Genomic DNA, 21,534 nt, shown 5'->3' on the forward strand with positions numbered 1-21,534 from the left:
ATTTGCCATATCAGGTGTTCCATCACAAGAAATAGGCAGCCACTTAGTCACAGACACTTGCCCATCATGGACCAGTTGTGGGAAATTTCCTAGGACATCAATAAATTTACTTGATCTCCTTCTCCCATAATTGGACATCATTTGCCATTGGTCTTCCTGGTGGCCATCCCAAACTGATTTGTAAGGCAGAACTTTGAAAAATAAAGAACACCAGGTGCAGACGATATCCGAGCTTGTAACTCATTTGTGGCATTAATTGTATCTAAGATAGAGGAACCACTTATGGCTCCAAATTGCATTCAGTAATTGCTAGGCCGATACACAGAACCTTAAGAGTTGAAAATCTCACTAAACAATGTTTTCGAATGACGGGTCAAGAAAAAGCAAATAGTTTCCTGGTGATTGTTTGATTACAACATGCTTTTAAGCTAGGAATACTTGGCATTAAATAAAATCAATAAACTGAAACTGAGTAAACAGCAGTCAGCAGCATGCTAGAGATTCAGGACTCTGGACATTTTTTGAGAGCAAGTAACAGTTTCTGCCTAAAGAGATTGCAGATGCTCACAGCTCATGTAAAAGACGGCCCAAATTCAATGTGGCTGCCACTAATTTCACACTTTCAGAAATCTTCTCAGTTCTCAGTACCTTGATCTAGTACCAATATACTGGTCATGTCGACCCCTACTCTGAACAGGACGAAGAAATGTCCTCGTGTGAGACCAGTATTCAGATGGCTGGGAAGCAGAATATGAGAGATCACGGTACAAAACCAGGTCTCTGTGCAGTACATAGGGATCAACGAGTTCAATCTCCCCTTGATGCTGCTCATGGAATGAGTTCCTTACATGCTCCGTCTGCTCTTGATGCCTCAGCTCCAAATCTCGGAATCGTCTGTACTGATGCTCAACAAATGGATCCCTTCTGTAATCATTCATTTCCAAGTTCCCTTCATAAGAATATGATCGTGGAGGGGGTGCAAGAGTTGATGCTGGGGGTAAAGGTACACGTGATGACAGAGGTGCAACAGGGGATGCATAAATTTCCCTTTTATAGGTGTTACAGTGTCGCTTCCTAGCCCCGTGCTGATCTGCAAATTTATGGGTTTCTGCTCTGTGACTCCGTTTTCTACTCTTCTCTCGATCTGTAAATGTATGCGTCTCTGCACCAGGATTTCTTTGCAACCCCTTTGACATGGAGGTTTTGCTAACAGCTCGAAAAAGTTTGCACAAATTCTTCACCTGTAGACAAGAAGCAATCACCATTTGTCAAATGATCTAGATGTAGCATCATCCTTTATTTACCTGATGCCAATAGCAACTTTGATAGATATATTCATAACTAAATAAGGTCAAACCTGTTCTGATGTCAATCGACAATCAAATTTGTTCTTCTGGTAATAGTTGTCTTTGATGACCTTTTTAAACTTCTCCTCTGGCAGCGGTATGCAGTCCTTATAAACATTGAACCGCACCTACCATAAAAAATCATTTTATTGCCATTAATTTTTGTTTCAGGCTACTAAACCAGGTAGATATATGGAAAACAAAAATATTTGATCACAAAACTGACAAAAAATAATACTAATATCCTCAATTGCACGGTAGGGAAGAACAACAGAAAGTTATAATTAACCAACTTGCCATGCAGCCAAGATCCAGGTTTATTATTTTTATTTTTTTGTAAGTGAAAAAAGAACAGAAGATAGTTTCTAAAGCAAATCAAGTAACTCTGGTCGGCCAAGCAATTAGAGAATCAAGTGTAAAATCAACTGAATTTAACTTCTTCATAAATGGGAAAACACTTTCAGGAAGCATTTATTCTGACTTGACAAAACATCAATGCTTTTTGGCATACATTCAGGATCCCTTGAACTAATCAACTAAGAATTTGCTAAATGCTGTCTTTCAGAAGTAAGATGAATGATGTGCTAATGTAGCTTCATGTTGGTGAAAGAAGAGTGAGTTAAAATTTTCATTTTTAGGATTCTGTATGGCCCACGAGTTAAAATTTTCATTTTTAGGATTCTGTATGGCCCACAAAAAGGCCCCTTTCATAAACACTCTTGATGAACCTTGCACAAATCAACACGAATCTCGTCTTCATATTAACATTGACCATTCTCCTATTTTAAACTGATTGCTTTGAGTTTGCTAAAATAATCAAGTGAATCACACCATTTCATGAATATCTTGCCTGGAACTACTAAACTTGACTGCTGCTTAAGAAGGCAAGGCCTGGCAAAGGAGATGACATGAAACGTTAAACATTAATCTGCCACCCCCAAACCCTCCTAATTAGTACCCTCATCCCAAACAAAGGCATGGTTACCAACCTTGTAAAACATTGGTTTACCTTCAAAAACCTCCATCCAAACATAGTGTGAAAAAGTATACATTCTTGTATAGACAAACATAGACTTTCTTCTATATTGGTGCCACTTGGAATATGATATCATAATTTTGAAAACTCAAAAGACAAAACAAATCCTATTTGATCTAAAGATAGAAAATTAATTTGATGGAATATAAGCTCAAGCCAAAATGCTAATTTCAAAGTTCAAGCTTTCAAGTAGGCCTCTATTATTTTCTTGGAAACTCAAATATGTCCCAAGTTCTATTTTGCTGATGAATAGGCAACTAAAATTTACAAGCAAGCATAGTTTACCATTTATGACACTAGATAATTGGCCACTTTGTTGGTTGGACTTGAGCATGAGTGCCAAAATATACATGCATATACAAGGTTCAAACTAGGCTATCTTCTGTATTTTCCATTAATTTGAAGTTTGTGAGCATCATACCCATATCCAAGTGTCCTTACTCAACAAGAATATATTAGAATAAGGTACAAATGGCAACCTAGAAAGCTAGAGAAGAAGCATTTAATTTAAAATAGCATAATATATAGCCCGATATCCCTTACACCAAAAATTGCTGTAAGCATAAAAGAGATAAAAATCGCTAATATTGATACCAAACCATGGCTCACTATAGCAGTTTTTCCTTTTTTACATTTTTTTGATACATTGAAGGTGTAAATTCATTAATAAGCATATTATTTAAAAAAAAAATTTCAAAAAAAATAAGAGGAGGTTGCTTACCTTATAAAAGAAGGAACTTCCCCTGTTTCATCTTATTATTATTTAAAAAAAAAAATTATAGAAAACAAGGAACCTGACTCCCACACAATATTGTCCTTTGCCTATAAAAAGGTGCCAACTTTCTGTCTAATCTCATTGGCAAGTGGGCCAATTTATAGGTTAAACATGTTTAATAGATGGTGTGCTAAGTACAAAATCTTCAAGTGTAATGAATATGTGAGGTAATATTCTTAGTTTGTGAATTCACCACACTTTCACTCTAGAGTAGATTGGTTTATGGAGTTCATCATTCACAATAGTTCATTACCCAATTAGACAAATCATACCTTAGGTCAAAACCACATCAGCCATCCTGTGAAAGCTAAACATGAATCAAGCACGTCTATAAGAAGGTAAACAAGTAACTAGGGTTTAGAAAGATAAGTGTTGGTCAATATGGTACGTCTGCATAGAATGAAGAGAAACATTAAAGCCCTATAAGCAATATTTTATTACACAGAATTAAGGTTAAATATGGTCCAAAACAAGAGGAAGGTTAGCATATACTACCTCTGTCCTATTTCAAGTGATATTTTATAATTTTTTCTCGATTTATTTGCCTTTTTAGAAAATTAAGCATTATTTTTTTCCAAATTTACACTTGTCTGTTGTTATTCCCAATGCATTTATCTCTTTCTTGTCATCTTTCTCTATCTTAATTAAATACAAGGGTACTCAAGTCAATTATTAGTATTATCTTATAAAAATGAACTACCTTAAAAAGCATTTGAATTGGGACAGAGGGAGTACTATATGGTGAGGATTCAGATATCCATGCCATACAATTTGACACAAAGCATATATGATGCAAGTCATGGAGATCCACTTGAATAAAAGGGTAAACAAGATTCAGCTCCAAGAAAAATGGCTAATAGCCAAAATGGTCAAGTAGTGACCTAAGAGTAAAAATGGCCAAATGGGGGTAAAATCCTTATGTTGAAGGAGTTCAATAAAATTCAAATTCAAATGATCAAGAAGCATAGGATTATGTTCGATCATAATGTAGGGTTTATTGGGGAAATTAAAATATCTCCTAATTGAGGTAAAATCCTGCATCAATATATAGGTGCAGGAACAGTGACGAGCGCAAAAATTTCACTTAGGAGGTTCAATTAAAACATGTGATTTGTTAATCACTTGCTTAGGTGATGATTGAACAAGTTGATTGACGACGATAATAATTCTACAGTGATTAATGGATAAAATCATTCCATAACTATAAGACAAAAACATTCAATGACTAGAGTGACAAAAATAAACACTTTAAGTTTTTGAATAAAATTGACTTGTTAAAAATTAAATGAAATTGCTATTAATTTAAAAATACATGAATGTTTAATATTATGAATTACTAACTTAAAATATATTGATGGTCTAAAATTAAAAAACTTGTCTAATTTATTTCAAATCTATTATTTTTTCAGAACAATCATGAAAGCAAATTCAATTAAAATTATAGATTAAATAAAATAAACGATGTGAAATAAATTTTTTTTTTCTAACTTGAGTATGAAGAAATTTTCAACACGGGGAGAATCTAACAATAACAATGAGACTATGTAAAGAAAACCACTAAAATTTTAAATCCATGAAAAAATGATGAGAGACCTAAGTTAGACTTCCATTTAATAATCTTGTCCAATAATTTAAATTTCAATGAATAAAGTTGATAATTGTGGATTTGTTAACAGAGAAAAATGATAAAACAGAATTGATGGAGAAGAAAAAACCAAGAGGTAATAACGGTTTGGATTTATCTTTTTTTGGCAAAAGAGCTTGTCTTTCACTGTTGATGTCATTTTTTAATAAAGAATTTAGAGCTTTTTTTTATATAAAATTATTAATAAACCCCTAAAAGCTTTTAAAATACTCGAGAAATCCGATGCCCCATCAAAATTTGATAGTAGTAAAAAATATTGTTTTTTGAGTAACTATCATCGTAACCCTAAAAAATTTTAAAATTTCAGAGGGGCTCAGTGCCCCTCTTGACCCCTATGTGCATCCATCCCTATGCAGGAAACTTAACCTTTGTTTGGGGGGAGAATTTTTAAAGTAATGAGAGGTTTTTCAAGATTTAAAAACCTTCAACTTGTATTTGGGAGAATATGTGGTTTTATAAAGTAAGGTTTTTGGAAGTTTTCAAAATCCCTATTTTCCAACCACAAAATTGTAAATTAAGAAGGTTTTCTCTTTAAAATCTTTAAATACCTTAAAAAACTTTATCTTCTTCTCAAACACTAAAAAATTATGAAAGTTTAAAAAACATGAAAAACCTCACTTTAAAAACTTTACTTAGAAAAAAAATAGTTTACTCTTACCTCCTCCCAAACACTGTGTTAAAATCCAAACGGCAACAAGCTATTAAAAAGTGTTATCATTTGCAACAAATCATAGTTAAACAAAGCTAATGCTTTATCTTGAAATTCAAATGGCATAAGGAATGATGCAAATCAATTCCTTCAAACATGAAGATTACTTTACATGTGAGTTCTCATGAAGAAAGTGTCACATGTCTACTCTAATTGTTTATTTGTGATTGGTTGACAAACATTGTTATTAACTGAAGATAAAAGGAAACCCCTTAGATCTTCTTAGTCATAAGCACTTATCAAAACAAAAATAAAAAGAAAAGAAAAAGGTAAAAGGCAAGAGCTTGCAAACTTTCCCTATGATATCTTCACCCATTATAAATTAAAATAAAATTCAAACACAATCTATGGCCACTAACCTGTGAGGGAAATGCACACTTGAAAGCCTTTGGTTCAATATTATAACCCCCAGGTCCTGTAGCTCTGTAGATTCCATATAGCAATTTCAAATCAAAATCAAACAAAAATAGCTTCATCCCTTCACAAATTTGTAGAACAACATCTCTCTTATTTGCTGGCAAACCTAAAACCATGTAACGGTAGCAATCCTTCTTGGTCTGAGAACTACACATAAATATCATCCCCATAAGTTTATCATTCCTTATTGCCTTTTTGTTTGAAGGTTCTTGGTCATTCTTATCCTTGACAATCATTTCACTCATGCCCTTCAAAGCCATCTTCTTCTTTGAGCCTTTTCTCCCCCTTTTCCTCAACTTGCCTATTTTCTTCTTGGAAATATCTTCTACTTTATCTTCATTCTCCACCTCTTGTTTTGCATCTTCTTCATGCAACCCTTCATCATCAACATTATCTTTGTTATTCAAAGTTTGAAGGTTCTTGCTTGAAGGTTCTTGATCATTTGTATCCTTGACAATCACTTCATTCATACCCTTCAATGCCATCTTTTTCTTTGAGGCCTTCTTTCCCTTCTTCCTCGGTTTATCTATTTTCTTCTTGAAGATAGCTCCTACTTGTTCTTCATTCTTCACCTCTTCTCTAGTATCTTCTACATGCACTACTTCTTCTTTAGGATTCATTTTACTATTCAAATCCTCTATTGTATGTTCTTTCTCCTTGTCATGTCCTATAACCACATTAGACTCTTTTGTAAGCTCATCCTTCTCTTTGCCACCAAGAATCAAAATTGATTCTTTGGCATTCATATTCATCGGCTCCAAGTAAGTTATCTCAGTTTCAGCATTGTCAATCTTCTCATTGTTCATCTTTACTTGCATATTTTCTTTCCCCTCTTCACACACAATACTCATATCAAATTCTTTTAAAAATTGTTTCTTCTCTTCACCACCAAGAATCAAAATTGCTTGTTCATCATTCACCATCATTGTTTCTGAGGAAGCTATATCAATTTCAACATTGCTACTCTTACCATTATCCACCTCTTCCATCCTATGTTCTTTCTCCATTTCACCTTCAATATTGCGATCATTATTTTTTGGCATTGAGCTAAAAGCATCCTCGCCATTCATTTCATCCATTGGGACCCTGGATAATCATATAAAAGTTTTTAATCAAATATAGATCCTTATTTAGACATTTAAAAGTGAAACCAACTAAAATAAATGGGGCAACAACCAACAGCATTGCCAAATTGCCTCCCCTTAAAAGGAGTTCAAAGAATTGAGCTCCTAGTATTCATAGAATCTCTCAAGATCTCAAAGAGAACCCAACACAGGACAACAGGAAGAAACCATATTATTATGAGAAATCATCCAAGTGATGAAGAAATAGGAGTGTGTAATGTGCCATTGAGGCACTTACAAAGTTTGCACAACTTGCTATTACCCTGGTAAATTAAACCAAACTATGATGTCCATAAGAGCGTGAACTAAAATTCCAAAACATCAAACTACATATGCACAAGACAAGATTCAGTAAGAGCCAAAAGGAAGGAAGGAAGGAAAAAAGGAAAGAAAAGAGAGACTACAAATACAAGATTTTTGCTTAAGACATTATAACTTTGAGCAATGTGAAATATGTAATTCATAATATAGTCCTCATGGTAAATTAAAAAAATATATTATCCCACATACCATGACAATGTAACAATGCACATACTTGGTGCCATTTTGGTAACCACAAAGTAAGGTATATTGTGGCAAAAACTCATATTAAATGTCTACAGCACCACCCAACTATGGTTGATACTATGCTACCTTATACAATAAAATTTTTGAATATTACTCATGGGAGAGAGAGAAAGAGGGAGGGAAGAAATTTTTTGAGTTGATGATACATAATCTATTAGATCACGAATGCAGAGAATAGATGAAAGGGAGCCTATAACTCATTCATAAAGTAGGGAGAATTAACACTCATTTGTTCATCAAATCTCACATCCATGCTTCTTTGGAAGCATAAGACCTTATTTTGTTCACCAAGAATAATAGATCAGGAACAGGAACCAAGACTTCAATCCTATGATTTAAGTTCTTGTTGACTGATATTGAAAGGAATCGGAATGAAATGGTCTTCATTGACTAATTTCATTCCCACATATGGACTAGGTATTAGGAATTAGTAACAGAAAAGAGAGACAAATCTCAATAATAACCAAACAAGCTCCAAATGTAATATGAGCTTGATAATTTTGATAATACAAAAATAATTTCTCCCACCAAAAAGCCAAGGCCAATAATAAGAAGGAAATTTGAGTCACAAAGCAAATCATCTAGATATTTCCTTCCACAATTCTAATCCTGTCAATTAGATATTTGCATGTGGCAACCTATGGACCCTTTAATTTTTTTCCATTTCCTTATTGTATTTCCTATATCAATATATTGATCCTCTTCAACTTTATTATATCACAGACAAGAAATCCTCCAGTAGATTGCTATCATTGTGCTTTCTCTTCTTGCATGTTTTACTCAACTGACAAAGCATGAAGTAAAGCAGAGGATACGAGATGGGAAAAATACAAATAGTCAATCAAGAAAAGACATCAATTTCCAAGATGAAGAAATTTATCAAAACAAGGATTCCATAGTTCTAACATCACCTAATCACTTTTTATTTAAAACTTAAGGGCACTTTTATTTTTATAATATTTTCTAACAAAACAAGACATTGTTGGGAAATTTGCCACTCAAAAATCAAACAAAGTTCTTAGAGAATCAGTTTTTCAACTTCTTCTGATTTAAATGGTCTTCTGAAAATATTTTTTCCAGTTCTCTGAGTTTCCTCCTAATTTCTAAAGTTTATAATAGAAAGTTAGAAAACGTGTTCAACTATTGAATGTAGCCTTCCAAAATTTCCTATCAAGTTAGGAAATTGGAACATCCCATTTCCTATATTTGAATGGACCAATGGATAATAAAAATCTGAGAAGAAGCCAGAAACAATCTGCTAAAGTAAACGCATTCTCATATTTCTGGAGAATGAACTGGGCTTCCCACATGGAAACCAGCTAATATCCAAAATTCATTGCATGTAAATTCAAATAGTATCCAACTACTGGAACAACTGCATCCTAGGCCTCAATAAGAGTTCTTAGCAACTATAAGCCACTCAAAGAACAATGAAAAATAGAATGCAATGAATCTACATGGATAGTAGCAAATCAATTCAAAACATAAATCTACTAATAACAACCTTGGGAGTATCTTAAGCACATGAATTAGCCAACTACAAGTTCACAGGAACGAAAACCCTAAAAAAAATGACAAATCAAGCTCTGAACCTACTAATCGTTACATTACATAAAATTTCCCCAAAATTTATACCTGAACAAGTACAAAGCAATAGATACTTACAAAATATATGACAAATTGATTCCATTAATCAAGATGAAGAAATCGTACCGTATGGAAACAAAAATTCGCCAAGAATTTCTTTAAAAAAAATAAAAGGTAAAACCTAACCTCAGTGAGATCGCTACCTCGCGATTAACACAAGGAAAAAAAAAAAGAGAGAGGTACAATCAGAGGACGAGGACTCGCCTCTTTTTTGCCAGCGAGAGATATAGAGAGATTGAGTGTCCCCCTATCCAACAGAGAGAGGATGATTGAAGTTTGCAGAGAATTTCCTTAACGTTGGCCTGACAAATTTATACACTGGTAACCATCTCCCCCATTGTTTTTGAAGATCGAAAACCGTCTGATATTCTCATCATATGGGGATTAGCTTAGCTGGGACTAGAGCAAAGGCAGGAGTTAATCCTCTATTTTCAGGGAAAAAAAAGTTAATTCTTGTAAAGTATGTTTATGTTATATTTTATTAAAATTAACTATTAATAAATTAAAGTTTATACGATTTAATCTATTTTAATAAAGAAAGTAACATAATTCGCAAATTAGTTTGTGCTAAAATTAACTTCATGATAGATATTAATAATATTAATATTTCTATTTTATTTTTTTATAATAGTTTAATTATAATTTTAATATTTAACTCTTTTAATTTGTGATCAAATAATAGCAAATTTTAATAAATATTATTTAACTAATATAAATATATTTTAAAATTAATTTATTTATATTAAAATTAAAAATATCAAATTATAATTTTATTATATTATGAAAAATAAATTATAACTTATCTTATATTTTATGGTTAATTAATTGAGGGTTTTTATATAAATTTGTTCTAGTTGAATATATTTAGCTGAATTTAGTTATTAAAACATTAATGAGGATTTTGATTTATTTGAAAAAAAAATAATAGGAAAGGTTTTATTGTTATTTGGAAACTTTTTATAAAATGATTTTATATATTAAAATAATTCATAACTTGATAAAGAAAAATAGTAAAATAAAGGATATATAATATTAAAAATATAAATGAAATGAAGATATAGATAGAGTATGGGTGTTGTGTATTAAATAACAAGATATTTTAATTATTCTTTAAGAAAATTGGGATAGTTTTTTGGAATTTTTTTTAAGAAATAAAAAAATTAAAATTTTATATTCACAAATATTAATTTCTTAAATGAAAATTATCAAAATTATATTATAATTTTTTATAACTAAAACTAAATCGTATTTAAAATATTTATTTACCATAAAATTAGACAGATTCATGTTATTTAATATTAAAAAATGAGAGGGTTGCAAATCTCTTTCTCTATATATATAACACCCTAGCTAAGGAGGGGATTGCAAACCTTTTTTGCTAATCTATATGGACGTGTCACTGTTTTAGAAATAGATATGATATAATTTAAAAGAAAATAAAAGAAATAAATGTGAAATAAATCATAACCAACAATTTTGTTAATAGTATATAATAAAATTATAGAATAAAGTGATGATAATATAGTAAAATATTTGATTAAAATAATTTATAATCACTCGGTTTATAATCACTAAAGTTAAAAGTTCATATTTCTTTTTTTTTTTTTCTTATAAGTATAAAAAATGTAAAAATATTTTAAACAAATAAGTTAGATTAAAATTATAAATTATAATCTGATTTAATCAGCTTATAAATTAGGCTAAATACCCTCTGAATAAATGGCTCAAGTTATTTTCGAAGTGTTTAGCCATTTATAAGTTGACAAAATCAATTCAAGAGCCATAATTTAAAACTAATATGTTTGTTTGTTTCTCATTTAGACTAAAAACCTTCTTCGCCATTTATTTTCATAGTATAAAAAGTTATTCAATATATTTGTGTTAATAAAATAATTACTTATATAAATTAAAATTTATAACAACTTAAATTTTAAGATTAAATTTAAAATTATTTTATTAATGTAAATGTATTTTAAAATTAATTTATTTATATTAAAGTAAAAAAATATTAAATTATATTTTTATCGTATTTTGAAAACTAAATTATAACTTCTTTTATTCTATGGTTATGAATTAAGGGTTTCTATATAAATTTCTTATCGTTGAATATATTTAGCTGAATTTTAATTATCAAAATATTAATGAGGATTTTTATTTATTTGAAAAAAATAATAGGAAAGATTTCATTGTTATTTCGAAACTTTTTATAAAATGATTTTTTACATTATAAAATAATTCATAACTTGATAAAGAAAAGTAGTAAAAAAAAAGAAAATGTATTTTTAAAATATAAATGAAATGAAGATAAAAATAGAGTATATATATATATATATATATATATATATATATATATATATATATATATATATATATATATATTAAACTGAATTTTTAAAATTAATTTACAACAGTATACTACCTTAATTAACAAGGATGTTTAAAAAATACCATGTAGCACAACTTTTTTATATTATTTTTGTTTTTATATTTTCTTATAAAAACTGAATTTATTGTACTAAATATCAATTTTTTATTTAGTATTTTCAAATTTTAACTTTTAAAATTTTATCTCATTGCTAAAAAAAAATATTCTAAAATTCTTTTTTACAAATCTTTTAAAAATTTTGTGTCACGACTCAACTTATGGGCCGGACTGGCATTAGAACCTAAACCAGTCTAAAGCCCCTGAGACCCGTAGTAAGCCTAATTATTCCTCAACCCAATCTTAAGGCCCATTTGGGCTCAATTTCAAAAATTCAACCGGACAGAATTCTGTCATAAAATTGATCATTAAACGGGAAACTTTTCACTCACCCGACTTTTAATCATAATATATAATAAATTTGAGAACTCAGCTCACCCTCCACATACTCATAATATCATAAAATCCAATGGGAGCTCACCTCCCTCATCCAATCCAATCATGCATGCAATTAGTATTCTTACAAATTTAACACAATATTATATTACAGACTCAAATTAATTAAAATATTCATAACACATGCGGAGTCTAAAATTTAACTCAATTATACAAAATACATTAGATACTACTAATTGACCTGTGAAGAAGAAGAGCAGATTAGTTACAACAAGTAATCCTCCTGCAGCTTGGAAAAATAGATGAACAAGAGTGAGCGTTAAACTCTGAGAGTAAAATACTAATTTTAATCACAATTTCTATAGCTATCTAAAGCCAATGCATCATAAGGAATGAAATGCAACATCATCATAAATTTTATACAAATCACATCATAACAGTAAAAAGGCAATTTGGAGCACTCATATATTCAACATTGTTCAAACAATACATATATGGGAGCTGATCCCCTATACAGCTCTCTTAATCTGACCTCTGCCAGCGAGTGTCTTTCAAGCCGGACTTTCGCTTAATAAACCAAATGCGGGGGCCAGCGAGTGTCTCTCAAGCTGTGCCTACTCCAACTTATCTATAAAGGATTGGGTCTCAGCGAGTGTCTCTCAAGCTGTGTCTATCCGTCCTGTCCATATTCAATACTATACCACACGCACACCAACGCACGCACACCGCTCCAAATTACCACAAATAACATCTATGGCACTTTATCAATTATGAATGCAATATAAAACGTGCCTAGTGTTTAATTATATAGATACATATTTATAAGTGATGCATGGACATGCTTGAACATATAATATATCAAAATTATAATTAAAATTAATATTTTACACACAGACTTAAATCGAGGTCATTTTGGCGGCTAGGTGAAGGAGGAAAATTGTCCCGGCTCATCTGAAAAATTTCATTATAATTATTTAATATATTTGACTCGATACAAGCTTGGAAAAAGACCAATGACACCCTAAGTCGTATCGAAAATTCGACAGAGTCTCCCCTATATTTAGGACCTACCCAACCTGAAAAAGAGTTCAAAATGCACTTCTATATCCACAAGTCATACATTCACAACTCAATCACATTACATGGCTCCTCCTAGGCCTACCCAAACAGTCAACAACCACAATTTGAAAAATTATAATTTAGTCCCTATAATTATCCTTTTTGCAAAAACTACCCATTTGAGTTCCAAAAATTATAAAACTTTGCCCCGCGGTCCTTGGTAATATTATAGAGCTAACGTAAAATGAATTATATTTTTCTAACCTATCACGAATATTTTATAGATTTTTAATCTAAATCAGGTAGTAGATAATTAAGAAAAATGAAGGTTCGGGTTTACCTATGCCAATTCTGACCCTGGAGACGCGTCCGGGACGTCTGAAAATGGTGGGGTAGCCTACAACCTCGACCTAATTCAGAGACCTTTTCGGTAGTCTGTCTGCCCGGCCCGTAATTAGGGGAGAGCAGTTTTCGGTTTAAACCGAAAAATCGAACCGAACCGATTAATTCGGTTCAATCGGTTCGGTTTTAAAATTTAATCGGTTCGGTTTATAATTTTGATAATTTCGGATTAATCGGTTAGGTTCGGTTATTTTCATAAAAAATTAAAAAAATTCGAACCGAACCGAAATTATTAATATATATAAGAAATAAAAAAAATCGAACCAAATTGAATCGAACCGAATCGAAATCAAAGAAAACCGAATCGAACCTTAAGATTTTTGAGTTTTGATTTCTAATTTTTTTTGTTTTTATGTTTTTATTATTTAGATTTAATGTTAAAAATATGAAATTTTATAAATTTCGGTTTGATCGATTTAAAACCGAACCAAACTGAACCGATATTTATCAGTTCGATTCGGTTCAATTTTCTCTTATCAATCGGTTCGGTTCGGTTTTTAAAATTTTTGATTTTCGATTTTTGGTTTTATCGGTTCGGTTTGGTTCGGAACCGAACCGATCTTTTGCACACCCCTACTCGTAATTGCATATTCGAGCAACTGTTTAATTTCAGCAAATTGAAGGTACCTACCCGAAGCCCATAATATGGGAGTTAGTATATAATTTTTACGAAATTTTCTAAGCTCATTTAATGCTAGGAAAAACATTGTGAAGTCTCGTGGGACCCATCAAAAAACAGTATCAGAAAAATTTGAAATGGGTATTGACGTGAAGCTTTCAACGATTAGAGCACTCTGGTACTCTCAGATTTTTGGTGGAGTTTACGGTTTTCGAGAAATCTAGCTCAAAATTCAAAATGGGTTAAAACTTTCTGGACAAAAATTGAGTAAACCGCTCGATGGATTTTGGTGTTTTTGGTGTCTATGGAAAGTTCTTGAGGTGTAGAAGTGTTTTGGGACAAGATCCAATCTGATTGGTGGTCGGATCGACGGGAATCGGCTCGGGAAGACGAAATAGTGCGCTGCGTGAGTAAGCGTCTTTGGGAGCATTTTTCCGGCGCTTCAGGCGACAGCTGGCTAGGTGGAAGGGCGGAGGTGGTGCGCCGGTGTGTAAAAGAGGGCCAGGTGGCGGCGGTTGGCGCAGAGGGACAGAGAGGAGAGACAAAACGCAAGAGAGAGGGAGAGTGTCGGGGGCACGCGAAGAAAAAGAAGGAAAAAGAAAATGAGTCGGTCCGATCCGATCCAGTTCGATTCGACCAGTTCGATTCAAGATACTCGAAATTAAATTTTTACTCTGCCCCGAGACAAAAAATGAGGTCCAAAAATTTCAAAAAAATTACAAAAAACTCAGAAAATTTCACAGAGTCTAAATATATTTTTTGTTTTTCTACGTGGTCTTTAAATAAATTTTTAAAAATCATCAAAGTTTTATATTTTCGAAAAATCGAACCCGATTTCAAAAATTCAAAAAATTTCAAATAATTTCTCAAAATTTGAATAAAATAAAATATTAATATATACCCATAAAATAATTAATTTAAAAATTAGGGGTGTTACATTTTGAAATTCTTAATTTTATGATTTCAAGTATTAAAAAACTTTGCACATCATATTATGTAAACTAAAAATCAATCTTTTTATTCACTCAAAAATTATTTATAAAAATTAGAATTTAAATTCCATGGATACATGGTTTTATATCTTTTATTAAGTATAAAATTATATCAAATCCTATTAAAAATTTATTTATTAAAACTTGAAATAAAATTATAATTAATTAAGAATTTTATCATTAATAATATTTTATAATATATTTTTAAAAATACAAAATAAAAAATATTAAATTATATTATTAAAATAAAATCTTAAATAATATGCATGAGGCACGGATAAGATGAGTATATTAATTAACGAGATATTTCATTTATTCTTAAGAAAATTGGGATATTTTTTAAAAAGTTTTTTTTTTTTAAATTAAAAAATAAAATCTTCTATTCACAAATGTTAGTTTCTCTCATGGAAATCTGAAAATTTATTTTTTATTTTTTATCTTTTAATTAAAGTTAAAATTAAGTTATTTTTCATTGTTTCATTTATAATAAATGTTTTTTTTTCAACTTTTTTAAATAAAAAATTATTTTTATAATAAAAAATATAGTATAATTTTTTATAACTAAAAATTGAATGATTATTTTAAAAATATTTATTCCCCATAATAAAATTATTTCTATTATTATAAAATAAATAAATAACACATTAATAAAATTTTAGAAGTAAAAAAAATTTTAAATATATCTTGTAATTATTTATTTATTTTAATTAGGAAAGATATTTTGAATTAAAAATTATTTTCTATTATTAACATTTTTCATATTTTCTCTATTTTACATAAAAAATAAAAATAAAATTTTTCTTGAAAGCCAAAAGCTAAAATAAAAAAAAAATTCCATAAATAAACAGGTGATATTTCATTTGCTTAAATTATAACATTTTAGTAAATGGGTTACAAAAGTGGAATGAAAATGAATATTCAGTTCATACACTTTTTTAAGCACTTCATTTAACATACAGGAACACCCAATCCTCTATCTTGGAAATAGACATGGGCTCATCTCGGAAAGAAAAAGATATGGGCTAATTTCCAATATATATATAGTCTGAAAACCTATTAAAAATATAAATTATAATTCTTTATAGTTAAGGCGTATTGAAGATATTTTCAGGGTTACGAAGTTTTAGATGCAAGTCTCGACCAATTGTACAAAATATATCTATAATTTAAATTCATCATTTTAAATGGAGATGGGGGAATTAAATAATATAATGTAATGCTTTTGAACAATTAATAGCTATTAACCCCTTTTTTTTCTAAAAAAAAAATCCCAAACAAAATGAAATTAATAAATCGTAGGCGAATTGCATTTTCAAATTCACCTCCTTAAATTTGAAAATTGTTTCCACATTTGCTATACCAAACTGGTTTACAAGGACACCGGTTACCATACACTTTAAAGTGGTAAAAGCAGCCATGCTATTGGCTATAAATAATGAAATCATCCAACAATGAACCAAGAAGCAGTAGGTAGAGAAAGGCTAAAGTTGATTCAACCGGCTATAACTTGTTATGCACAATTCTGTAAATTGTGTGATAAATCAAACATCAAGGTTGTTTCTACTCTACTAATGGACCAGTTCTTTCAGTTGCACTTGCAGTTGGCCAATTTGAAATACAGAAAATAATGTATAAGGAAAAAAAAAATAATTTTCATAAAATTGATTCATTCCTTTGCAGCCACAGATGCAGAATGAATCATATACAGCAATTTTGTTAAACAAGAAGTTCACCCAACCCTCTACTGTCTCGTCTATACGTGCACATCAACTGCAAAGCAGAGTGCATAAATGCTGAACCTGGGAAGGCAAATCATCTGGCAGTGGATAGACCTGGCTTTTCCCATTGCCCAAGCACGTCAAGTTGATTTGATTTCCAATTTCTCTCATCTGGAAGAATAATAATAGGTACAGGAATCGACAAGAAGAAATCAGAAACAATTACAGTATAACAGCATATAATCACGCTATGAATGCTCCCCAAGTCCCCCCCGATTTTGCTTTATTTTGGGCTGCCTTGTGCACTACTTTCCTTCCAGATACCCAATCTAGACTGAGGAAAAACAAATCATTTTGTTTCATCAGAGGTTGAATTGACATGAAAAGAAGAATTAGACCCCATTCACATTGGAGAATGCAGGTTGGCCATATATGGTCCTACTTATCTCAATAAATAATATTCTTTTAGTAGTTCAGTAAAATGACTCTAGAAGGTGGGAGCATTTTATACAATTCCCTACATATACGTTCAGTAACAGTCTTTTCCTCCCTAAAGTCGATTCTTTGGCTTTTATCCAATGTGAACAACACATCTAAATCAACGAAGAACATGCAAGTAGAGAGAGTGGATATATCAGTTACCTCACATAAAGCTGTCTTTGGCTTGCATCTCCATAATGAGGTAGGGACACAGCTCAAATAATGACACCAAGAACAGTAATTATTCAAATTTGCCCCTTGTAAGAGTGCAACCAACCCGACAGTAAGCCTGGAAACAGTACAGAATGTTTGTTAAGAAAACTCCTGAATGTTAGATCAAAGCCAGACAAAACATTTGTGAACTTGTCAAGATAATGTTCTCAATTACATATGGTAAATAACAACTAATAAAGCCGTCTCTCACTCATTTGTTTTGGCAACTAATTAATTGGACAATCTGTTACTACTAGTTAGACAGTCTGCCACAAGGTGACCAGGCATAGTAAAAAAGATCCAAGCAATAATAATATGAAAATCTAATTAAGAAGAGCAACCACCCTCTAGGCTTATTTATATCCCACTCAGCTATCTTTCTCTAAATGCTAACAAAAAGGAACTTCTTTTAATCAATGTTGAATCCATTAAAAATGCAAACACAATCAATTAAGCAAAACAAAAATCCTAAACATAAAAAACAACTTACCCAACAATCAATAGTATCAGAGAGAGAACCCACAGCACATACTGATAAGTCTTGTGTTTAGATTTAGCAGGGGGTGCAATGTACCCTGGAGGACAAGCCTTTTTCTTAATCCACCCAAAGTGGGGCCGAATTAACAACACAAATCCAAGCAAAAAACCAGAAAGAAATCCTCCAATATGGGCAAAGTTGTCTACATGTGGAAGGATTCCAACTGCTAAATTTATTATGATGATTAAAACAAGAGTCAACAATGCTGCCAACTGAACATAAAAATTCACCTTGTAAGTTAGTTCAGTAATAATCTTGCTTTCTTCAAGGGGGGTGAAATATTTACAAGGAAACTATGTTTTGTTCAGAGCAATGAATGTTTATCGTCCAGTTTGTAATCAGCTCAGAAAGCATGCCTCCTAGTAGGCCAAAAAGTGCACCAGAGGCACCAACAGAGATTTCTGACTGAATAAAAAGAGCTGACAACACACTCCCACCAAAACCAGATATGACATAGACCAACCCAATTCTGACTGCAAAAATGCAAATAAAAAAAGGAAATTATAGTTTGTGCTTTTGAGAAGTGTAACTAATCTTCAACCAAAAATAACAAAAAGAATCAATTTCATTCATAGGTTCAGAGAATCCCAACCCAAATCAACACCCACACCCCCCCAACCTTTTTTTTCCAATTATCATCCATAAAAACATTCATGAATTCAACTGCAGAGATTTCTTCTATTATGACTGCAGTCTTAAACAGCCAAGCCTGTTAACATGTTCGTTTTCTAGGGTTTTTGAGTAAGTTTTTAGTTTTAAATTTGTGCACTATGATTGAATAGAATTTTTAACAAAATTCCATAGATGCAACTCCATAATTTCCATCACAGGGGCAGATTGACAGACCTTCACATGTCTGTAAATATCATATAATTTGTTCAAAACCTTCTGACTCAAAGTAAAACACTAAGATATATTTTCAGAATTTTAAATCAGCAGATTACCAAAAGTTTCTTTCATCTGATTCATAAGCCCAATGCACCTAGTAACTTTTCTGTTCCTATTTTGACACCTACACTTAAAAGGCCAAACAAATTATCGTTAATTCTTGCATGCGCAAGAAAGAACTACTGAGTATTATTTGTACGGTCATTTTTTTGTTGCACAACAAAGGTGCACACACCTGTTTCTGAAGTTTGCAATTAATAGAAGAGCAAAAGAAGCAGGCTTCATATAAAAAAAAGTGACAACATTAAAAACAAAGGTGAAAATGAGAAACAAGATGTATACTAAACCCAAATTCTTGCTCGAGGCGAATTCCAATAAATACAAGACTCAGCATGTTGGCGAATACATGGAACACCCCAGCGTGCAACCAAATGCAAGAAATGAGGCGCCAAGCCTGGTGCTCATGCACCACTTTGTTCAAATTTAGAGCTCCCATCTTATCTAATCTGAAGAAATAAACAAATGCTAGAACATATTAGAACCAAAAAAACCTCACTGCTTTCCAAACCAGATAACAGAACATAGCTCCATCTATAAGCAGTACAGTTAGCCACGAAAAACTCTGAAGGGCACAACCTGAAGCGCACACATTGGATGAACTAACCGAAAATCCTACAAAAAGCAAAGACTCTTGTGCTAAGTTAACAAAATTTGAACTCACTATAAATGATTGAAAAACGATTCATTTAGCTTTTTCCAGCCAGCCAAATTCATCGGAAAATCCAGAGGAAGCACACATTGTCAATAATTCATTAGAGTAGTTAATGCAACTAAGTTCAAAATAATTGAAATTGCGCTTCCTGTCCAACGAGGGAAAAATAAAAAACTCCAATATTCACCCACTAAGCATTCCAATAACAAGCAATGGTACAATCAAATGTTTAGACGCATAACACTTTAATTAATCCCACAACCCAACATCTTCAAAGTTTCAAAGCAACTTCCAAACGAAGACATCAACATAGTAAGAAGGAAGGCACTCACGTGATAGTGGAAGGACCGAGAAGGGGATTTTCCTTGATGGATTGAAACGAGAATCTCCCAAGAAACTTGCCGATGCAAGGCTCCTCGCTCTTGGGGCAATTATTGACATACATGGCAATAATAAATAGAACAATATTGGCAACCACAAACAGCGGCACCAACCATGATACCCACCGCCTGAACGGCCTGAAATGGCCGGATAACACTTGCTGATGCGGAGGATGAGAAGGCACCGCTGGCGACTGCGCTGGTCTTCCGGACAAAATTTGAGATGATGAACCTACCGGGTGCACGGCGTTGTTCCCCAGCCGGGAATGCATATTGATCTCCACACTAATGTCAGCCAGCTCTCCCCCCCACAATAATCAAGAAATCAAATTCTTAGCTGACACAATGACATTAAAGATGAGATCACACAAGGTGAAGAGAAATGTTTGAGACTTGAAAGACAGAGAGACAGATAGAGTTGGAGGGGGAAAGACCCCGGGAGAGGGAAAGAGGATGGCGCTCCGTTTGATTATTTAACATGGAAAATCTGGAAAAAAAAATCAACAAAAATTATAATGGCATTGATACTGAGTGTTTCTAAAATAATAATAATAATAATAATACCGAGTGAATTTGCCTGACTTGGTAGTTTCTTGACTAAAAATATAATACAGACTGAATTTAAGTTATTTGCTTTATTATGCTAAATCACAACCATTTGGATCACAAAGAAACAAAAGAAACAAGTCCAATATTTGAAGCAAAATATGACTTTGAAACTCAAAAGACAAAGAAGATGTCCCTCTCAAGCGTATAATATTTTCCTTTAAATAACGGTCTCTGTAAGCAAAGCTTCCTATTTTTGACATCTGGCAAAACATTTTGCTTCCAAAATACCAATTTGTGGTTGGTTTTAGCAAGAGGGTAAATTAATCACGGATCATGGTTATCCAAATAAATCAACAGAAATGGACAATTACTAAGTCTCCAATCCACATAATCACTAGATATACAAGAAGGAAGTTGTTTTACCCATGTAAATTAAAAACAAATTTCCTAAAAATTATAATGGTTTTAATTGAGCAAATACTATTCAACATCTAAACTTTCTTGTAGGTTATTGTTGTTTAAGATGTTGACTGCAAATCTTGTGAATTCAGAAATTTGCTTCTCTCTTTTTTATTGTAACTTCTTTATCAAAGGAAGTGTAAAGCACCCAGCAACAGGAAGGCAACAACTTTCCCTTGAAACTTGAGAAGTTGCTTGCTAGTCCACAAAAAATAGTTTTTTATTAGCAGGAGTTTTAAGAGAGTCGTGATTCAAACTTAATCTTATCAGGTGAATAATATATGATTTTATTCACTGAATCAAAATAAGTTAAGCAACTTCGAAAATAGTTTGAGGGATTTTAATGTTTATTTGCTTGGTTAAGTGAAAGGTCAAGATTCAAGAGTCATCGTGTAATTAGGTTAGAGCACTTTTGAGAGTTTGGAGTTATTAGCAAGCTTA

General features: G+C 31.8%; 2 protein-coding genes across 4 annotated transcripts; both read right to left on the minus strand.

The window, feature by feature from the left end:
* Positions 1-256: 256 nt before the first annotated feature.
* Positions 257-9,716, minus strand: LOC110645120 (uncharacterized). Of its 3 annotated transcripts, none has more exons than XM_058138663.1 (4): positions 9,471-9,716; positions 5,871-7,014; positions 1,358-1,474; positions 257-1,241 (listed from the first exon to the last, which is right to left on the minus strand). In XM_058138663.1, the coding sequence occupies exons 2-4, from the start codon at positions 7,005-7,007 to the stop codon at positions 642-644; spliced, it is 1,854 nt and encodes a 617-aa protein (XP_057994646.1). In that variant the 5' UTR covers positions 7,008-7,014; positions 9,471-9,716; the 3' UTR covers positions 257-641. The 3 variants fall into 3 exon arrangements, with proteins under 3 accessions (XP_057994646.1, XP_057994647.1, XP_057994648.1); XM_058138664.1 differs by having other exon boundaries at positions 9,393-9,716; XM_058138665.1 differs by lacking the exon at positions 9,471-9,716 and adding an exon at positions 9,333-9,443.
* Positions 9,717-16,647: 6,931 nt separating this feature from the next.
* On the minus strand, positions 16,648-20,402 carry LOC110645099 (RHOMBOID-like protein 1; the record flags this gene model as incomplete). Its single annotated transcript, XM_058138424.1, has 6 exons — positions 16,648-17,045; positions 17,517-17,643; positions 18,058-18,317; positions 18,400-18,578; positions 19,336-19,499; positions 20,038-20,402. Coding segments are annotated over 6 exons (1,218 nt in total), but the record flags the coding sequence as incomplete, so codon positions are not given.
* Positions 20,403-21,534: the final 1,132 nt, after the last annotated feature.

Source organism: Hevea brasiliensis, chromosome 16 (genome assembly GCF_030052815.1).
Source record: "Hevea brasiliensis isolate MT/VB/25A 57/8 chromosome 16, ASM3005281v1, whole genome shotgun sequence".
Classification (NCBI taxonomy): domain Eukaryota; kingdom Viridiplantae; phylum Streptophyta; class Magnoliopsida; order Malpighiales; family Euphorbiaceae; genus Hevea; species Hevea brasiliensis.

What these genes read in the sequence shown, in the direction of transcription:
- LOC110645120 (XM_058138663.1), bottom strand. Translation starts at nt 7,007, where the DNA reads ATGGATGAAATGAATGGCGAGGATGCTTTTAGCTCAATGCCAAAAAAT. An exon ending in AGTGTGCATTTCCCTCACAG is followed by an intron (nt 1,475 to 5,870) that starts GTTAGTGGCCAT and finishes TTTTTATGGTAG; the next exon opens with GTGCGGTTCAATGTTTATAA. An exon ending in GTCGATTGACATCAGAACAG is followed by an intron (nt 1,242 to 1,357) that starts GTTTGACCTTAT and finishes TCTTGTCTACAG; the next exon opens with GTGAAGAATTTGTGCAAACT.